This window comes from Urocitellus parryii, chromosome 12 (assembly GCF_045843805.1).
Source record: "Urocitellus parryii isolate mUroPar1 chromosome 12, mUroPar1.hap1, whole genome shotgun sequence".
In the NCBI taxonomy this organism is placed as follows: Eukaryota; Metazoa; Chordata; class Mammalia; order Rodentia; family Sciuridae; genus Urocitellus; species Urocitellus parryii.
This window is the reverse complement of record NC_135542.1, coordinates 49,274,749-49,281,220: the sequence shown is the minus strand read 5'-3', so window position 1 is coordinate 49,281,220 and position 6,472 is coordinate 49,274,749. Positions and strand designations below refer to the sequence as shown.

Here is a 6,472-nt window from a genome sequence, read left to right as displayed (position 1 = left end):
ACCCCGCTCCCAGTCCGGCTCCGACACCCCGCATCCCCGTGACCAAACTACTGGAAGGGAGTGGTGGGGAAGAGGCGTCTGCCCTCGGTATCCCCGCGGTGGATGAGTTGTGCTGCTGAGCACAGTCCAAGATGTTGGGTCTTGGGCGGGAAATGTTGGTTTAAGGGACTTTAATGTTGATTTAAGGGACTCCTTTTTACTCCCGGGGGTGTTGATCAGTGTCTATCCTTGGCGCAGGTGCTGGTCAGCGGGAAGGGAATGTTGAGGATTCATAACTCATTTAGCTCCATAGTTTTCCGTTCTGGCTGCTTTGGAGTTCAGGGTTTTGGGTTTGGGGGTGCCACCACGTTGAGTTTGTTTTTAAATCCCAGGTGATTTTCATGCAAACATAACTGGAAAGCTCTGATGCTATGCGATTTTCCAAACAGCCTCATAACCCACTCTGTGTGAACAGTGATTTTCTATGGTTCTGTTTTCCTCCTTGAGGGGTGGACACTGGATGATGGGCCACCATTTCCACTCTTCATTTTTTTCAAAGTACCCACGCTGATATTAAAGCTGTAAGAAGTGTTTTAGAAACATTTTGCATTCTCAGGCCTTTTAAGAGGTAGCCAGAGTAGATGGCTTCATCTGTAGTTCCCATTTCAGATCTAAGGGAGCATGAGCCACTTGCAGAACTTATTGTTAGATAGTCTCCTGGGAACGAAGCATGTGGACAGCGCAGCCCTCATCAAACTACATGAGCGGAGCGTGTGTGTCTCATCGCCAGGATTTAGTGTAAGCAAAAAACAAGTTTGGGCATAAGACTTTTAAATGAACTTTTCCTATAAAGAGCTAGGATAATTATATGGGGTTTATGGGCCACATAGTCGCTGTCAGTCATTCTACTTTGCAGGAGTAATGGAAAAACTAAAAGAATGGGTGTGTCTATGTTCCAATAAAACCTTTAGGGGAGGCGGGGAGGGGAAAGGGGGGTTTGCTGGGGATTGAACTGGGGGGCACTTGACCACTGAGCCACATCCCCAGGCCTGTTATTCATTCAGGAGATGAAATTCATGTCCATATTTCATTTAGAGACAGGGTCTCACTGAGTTGTTTAGTACCTCGCTTTTGCTGAGGATGGCTATGAATGCCTCCTGCCTCTGCCTCCTGAGCCCTTGGGATTATAGGTGTGCGCCACCAGCACTGGCTAACATGTTCTTTATAAACACTGAAATATGAATTTCACATGTCACAAGGTGATGTTCTTTTAATTTCCCCCCCCCCAATCATTAAAAAATGTAAGAACCATCCCCAACTTTCAGATCATAAACAGGCAGTGGCTACTGGCATAGTTTGCTAACTCCTGGTCTATTTAACCTCCACAGCTAATGCCGAGTGATGTCCGAACACTTGTGAATGGATTTGCCAAAAACCCTTTGCAAACCCGCAGAGAAGGGTTGTATTTCAAGGAGAAGGATTACAAATGCGTCCGGGCAGATGACTATTCTCTTTATGCTAAGAATGTGAGTGTTCAAAATTTGAAGACAGCTGTGTAAAAAGCTTAAGAATTTGACTCTGATTTTCTTTGTACTTCCTGAACATCTCCATAAAACAGATTAACCTCATCACTGCCTCGAACAGTCTAGTGCCAGGAAGGCATATCTGAAAGAAAGTGCTATCAGAAAGCCTTGTTCGACAAGCATTCATTCCAGAATTTATCAACTGAAGCTCGCCTGAACTCTCTCTTTCCAGGACAGTCCATCTTCATACTCTACTTCTTCCTCCTTAAAAAAACAAAATGATACTAGTTGATTATTTCTTATCATAAACGCTTAAGACCAGAAGTGTTGCAGATTTTAGAATCTTTCATATTTTGGGATATTTGCAGATATATAAGATCCCTTGGGAATGGTACCCAAATCTAATCATGAAATTTATTTGTTTTATATAAACCTTCTAGACATAGCCTGAAGGTAATGGTATACAAAATTTCAGTGTGCCTGCAACTGTACTGTGACCTGTCACATGAGGTCCATGGGGAATTTTCCACTTCTAGTATTTAAAACTTTGGAGAATTTCAGATTTTGAAATTTTTTTGATTAGGACCTCTTGGTGTTCTCTTACCTATAAGGAATTCAGGAGATGAAATTCATGTCCATTGGATGTCTCATATTATGAGTTCAGCACACTTCACATTCTAAACAAAATAGCCTCCTTTTACAGAGGAGGCAAAGCAACTGAGACTTTAAAAGGATAAATAATTCCTCCATAGTCATGCAGCAGAAAATGGAGGTGCTAGAATTCAAGCCCAGAGCCAACGAATTCCAAGATGTATTGCCTCTGTGTTATGTCAGTTGTTCCACTGGGTTAGGACCTTTGCAGGGCTTTCTATTTTATTCTTTATCCAGGACAACAGAGGTGTGATTGTTGTGAAGACCCATCTGTTTCTTCTGGTGGCCACTTATATTGAGGGAATGTATCCAAGTGTCTGTGTAGAAGCCACAGAGAAACTGGGTAAGTTTGCCTCCCCATGCCTGTCTTTAGTCCCTGTGTGTCAGGTCTTCTGAATACAAGTAACAGTGACCCAATTCAAACCAGGTAGGGGAGAAAGGAGGAATTTACAGAAAAGATATTGGGACTGTTGAATCACTGTTGAAAGAATAGTCACTGAGTCACAGGCAAAGCAGATGCCAGGAATGGGAACACTGCTAGGACTCTTGTCTCTGCTTCCAACTCAACTTTATTCTGTCCTGTTACAAACTACCTCCTTCATGGCTGGTATCAGGGCCAAGCCTCCCATTCTATCTCCTAATTTCTCTTAGGACCCTGACTTGACAAGTCCAGGATCATATGATTTATCCCATTATTAATCAGCTATGGAGGAGGGGTGGAATGAGGGAGCAGGTTAAAAAGCAGATAAGTAACTGCTGGCCCACCTTCTCTGAAGGAACCTTTTATAGAAAGTTACTGGAAGCCAAGTAGCCACCTTGTTGATGTGCATAGCATTCCTTGTCTATGTCTATACCTGCCCCCCCCCCCAGTACTGAGGACTGAACCCAGGGGCCCCATACGTGTTAGGCAAGCACTGAACTATACCCCACCAGTTTTTATTATTATTATTATTATTATTATTAGTTGTAGACACAATATCTTATTTGTTTATTTATATGTGGTGCTGAGGATCGAACTCAGTGCCTCACATGGGCGAAGCAAGCGCTCTACTACTGAACTACAACCCCAGCCCAAACACCCCAACAGTTTGAAAATTTTATTTTGATATAGAATCTCACTAAGTTTCCTAGACTGGCCTCAAACTTGCAATCCTCCTGTCTCAATCTCCCCAAGTAGCTGAGATTACAGGTGGGCACCATTATACCTGGCTTTGTCTATACATTTTTAATATAGATCTAATAGAGAACTAAGGCTAAATTTAGCTTAGTAAATAGCAAACTGTTCTGTGTTTTATAGTCTTCTAAATTTCAAATTCTTTTAAAAAATTATTGAAATTACATAAACACTCCTTTGAAATAGTAGACATGTCTTGCAAGGAAAGCCATCCAGTCATCCTTGTGTCTCCAGTGCCTAGCACATAGTAGGCACAACATTGTTTAAATAAATAATATGGCAAGATAATTTACGGGCTGGGGATGTGGCTCAAGCGGTAGCGCGCTCGCCTGGCGCCCGGGTTCGATCCTCAGCACCACATACCAACAAAGATGTTGTGTCTGCCAAGAACTAAAAAATAAATATTAAAAAAAAAATTTTTTAAAAAAAGATAATTTACTATTCATTAATAATTACCTAGCTATGTTTTCTTTCAGGAGACTATCTAAGAAAAAAAGGACATTAAGTTATAAGAGGACTATAAAAGACAACTTTTTCATTTTAGAAGAAAACTATAGATCCCAAAGAAACAATGTCTTATTTTGTGGTTGGAAAACACAAGGCAGAAGATACCCAAAAAGAAGACTGAGTTAAGGGGGCAATTTTTCTTATTTCAATAGATTATCTTTGATTGGAATTACTTGATTAACTTCTTTTTCTTTATTGTTAGTTTTGTTTTATTTTGTTTTGTCTTGGCCATTGGCATGGAGTGTGAGAGCACTGAGAAAACTGTTGGGAGTTTTATCTCTATGAGGCTCTTGTACTCCTAACACCAGATAGACCAAGAATGCAAGGCCCTAACCACTCTTTATCTAGATGACTACTCAGAATGACACTGCAGCAAGCAACCTTTAAAAATGATATGTTTCCCTTCAAGGTAAAGAGCAAACTTGGTCATTGCTTGCTATAAAATAAGTAGAGTCCCTGAGCTCAACATTCCTCTCCTATAATGTAGTTTACTGTATTTGTGACATCCCTCTGGTCTATATCACCAATGTGGGATCTAGAAGTAAGGGGAACTTAATGCCACCCAGCAATGGGCCACTAGTCAAAGTGTTAGATGAACATTCCATATTCCATCTGAAAACATTTGGTATTATTGACTATTGTACAGGTCTTCTCAAAAATCAGGGATTTCTGACTCTACTTCCCTCACTGCATCCTAGTCCACACTACTTAATAAGAAAAAATGGTCACTGAATGCAGCCTTTCCAAGAAAGGATTCATCTTCTTCTTGGTCAGTTCCTGGATAATGATCAAAATGATAAGTTAGGGGCTAGGGTTATAGCTGAGTGGTAGAGCACTTGCCTCGCACATGTGCGAGGCACTGGGTTTGATCCTCAGCACCACATAAAAATAAAATAAATAAATTGTGTCCATCTTTTTAAAAAAAACTTTTAAAAATGGTATTTAAAGAGTCATAGAACCATTTTGGAAATTTTGGATTTACCCTGACCATTCCCGGACATTATATATCTTTGTTTCCCCAAAAGGCAACCCCAGGACAGTCTGATTAGTATACTAGTATAACTAGACTGTTAATATACTCTTCAGATGTTCCCTAGGGAGGGTATGACTTAGACCATTGGCCAAGGCAGAAGAGACCTAGGAAATTCAAACAATTTTTTTTAATTTTTTTTTTTTTACTTATCAATGGACCTTTATTTTATTTATGTATGCAGTGTTGAGAATCGAACACATGCTAGGCAAACGCTCTGCCATAGAGCCACAACTCCAGCCCCCAAACTTAATTCTTGATTAGCCAGCATGGACTGGCATGGTTCTATATCATAAGGGTAATGACTACCTAAAGAGCACACTGTTTTCCAGGTCCCTCTAACTGTATAATACATGGGCCAAGTGGGGATATAATGGGTCCCTAAATTTTGTAAAGCTACCCCTGAACCTCTCATGTCTGACCCTCCCAAATAAAATGTCTGGGTGCAAGTAGGGCATGATTGGAGAAAAATGTAGTTATAGCAACTGGGATGGGATATACCAATTATATGGCCATGGAGGCCCTGGTACCTGGAAAAAGTACATCTTAGACCTCCCAAGATAGGGAAATGCAGAAACGCCTTAATCCTTTTTTTCTTCTAGTGCTGAAGGTCAAACTCAGGGTCTCATGCATGCTAGGCAAATGCTATACCACAGAACTACATTTTCATTCCCTCCTTAATACTCTTTTTGTCCCCTCAACTTGGTAAAATAGTTATATGGTCTACCTTACTAACCTTGGTAAATAGATTGAAATGAAATCTTAGATCCTTTGCAGTTCTTTACACCAATAGGCAGCAAAGTGCAATATTCCAAATTCCAAAGACAGTGTACTGGGGAAAATCGTGTTTTTTAGTGTTTATAAAATTCTCTCATTTTCAGGTTTTGTGTAACAGTTGTAACAGTCTTTCAAAGAACTTATTTCTAGCATCATTCCATTTCTGAGTGTGGGTGTTAAGAGCCAGAGATTTTTTTTTCTTGGTCAGCCTTACTACTAGTCCAATTCATTTGTTAATTCAGTTGCTTGATTCTTATTTTGGATGAAAGCTTACAATGTAAGGATTGTAGGGTGCCAAAAGAAAGGAAAATTCCAAATATTTTAAAATGTAATAACATTTTCATTCTCTATTGTTCAAAAATGTATCATATGGCTGGGCATGGTGGTGCTCTCTTATAATCCCAGTGACTCAAGAGGCCGAGGCAAGAGAATTACAAGTTCAAGGCTATTCTCAGCAACTTAGCAAGACTGTGTCTAAAAAACAGAAAGAAGGAAAAAGGAAAAAGAAGGACTGGAAATGTAGCTCAGTGGTAAAGTAGCCCTGGATTCAATCACCAGTACTGAAAAAAAAGCATCATAAGTGAAAGAGAATCCTATGAGATTCTTAAAAAGGACAGTCCTTTTCCAATAAGAATGTCAACAGATTTTTTTTTCTTTTCTTTTTTTCTTTTTTTTGGTACTACGGATTAAACTCAGGGGCACTCAACAACCACTGAGCCACATCCCCAGTCCTATTTTGTATTTTATTTAGAAACAGGGTCTCACTGAGTTGCTTAGGTCCTCATTAAGTTGCTGAGGCTGGCTTTGAACTCGCAGTCCTCCTGCCTCAGC

The 6,472-nt window shown here is 40.2% G+C and overlaps 1 protein-coding gene across 2 annotated transcripts; it reads left to right on the top strand.

The window, feature by feature from the left end:
• On the top strand, positions 1 to 4,510 carry Pfn4 (profilin family member 4). Of its 2 annotated transcripts, none has more exons than XM_026411260.2 (5): positions 1 to 87; positions 649 to 777; positions 1,368 to 1,505; positions 2,391 to 2,496; positions 3,804 to 4,510. In XM_026411260.2, exons 2-5 carry the CDS (start codon positions 661 to 663, stop codon positions 3,830 to 3,832), a joined length of 390 nt encoding a protein of 129 aa, XP_026267045.1. In that variant the 5' UTR covers positions 1 to 87; positions 649 to 660; the 3' UTR covers positions 3,833 to 4,510. The 2 variants fall into 2 exon arrangements, with proteins under 2 accessions (XP_026267045.1, XP_026267126.1); XM_026411341.2 differs by lacking the exon at positions 1 to 87 and adding an exon at positions 412 to 560.
• Positions 4,511 to 6,472: the final 1,962 nt, after the last annotated feature.

Excerpts from the sequence above, each read along its gene's own strand:
- Pfn4 (XM_026411260.2), top strand. The coding sequence starts at position 661 with ATGAGCCACTTGCAGAACTTATTGTTAGATAGTCTCCTGGGAACGAAG. Across the intron at positions 778-1,367 it reads TCTCATCGCCAGGATTTAGT|CTAATGCCGAGTGATGTCCG; the intron begins GTAAGCAAAAAA and ends TAACCTCCACAG. Across the intron at positions 1,506-2,390 it reads ATTCTCTTTATGCTAAGAAT|GACAACAGAGGTGTGATTGT; the intron begins GTGAGTGTTCAA and ends TTCTTTATCCAG.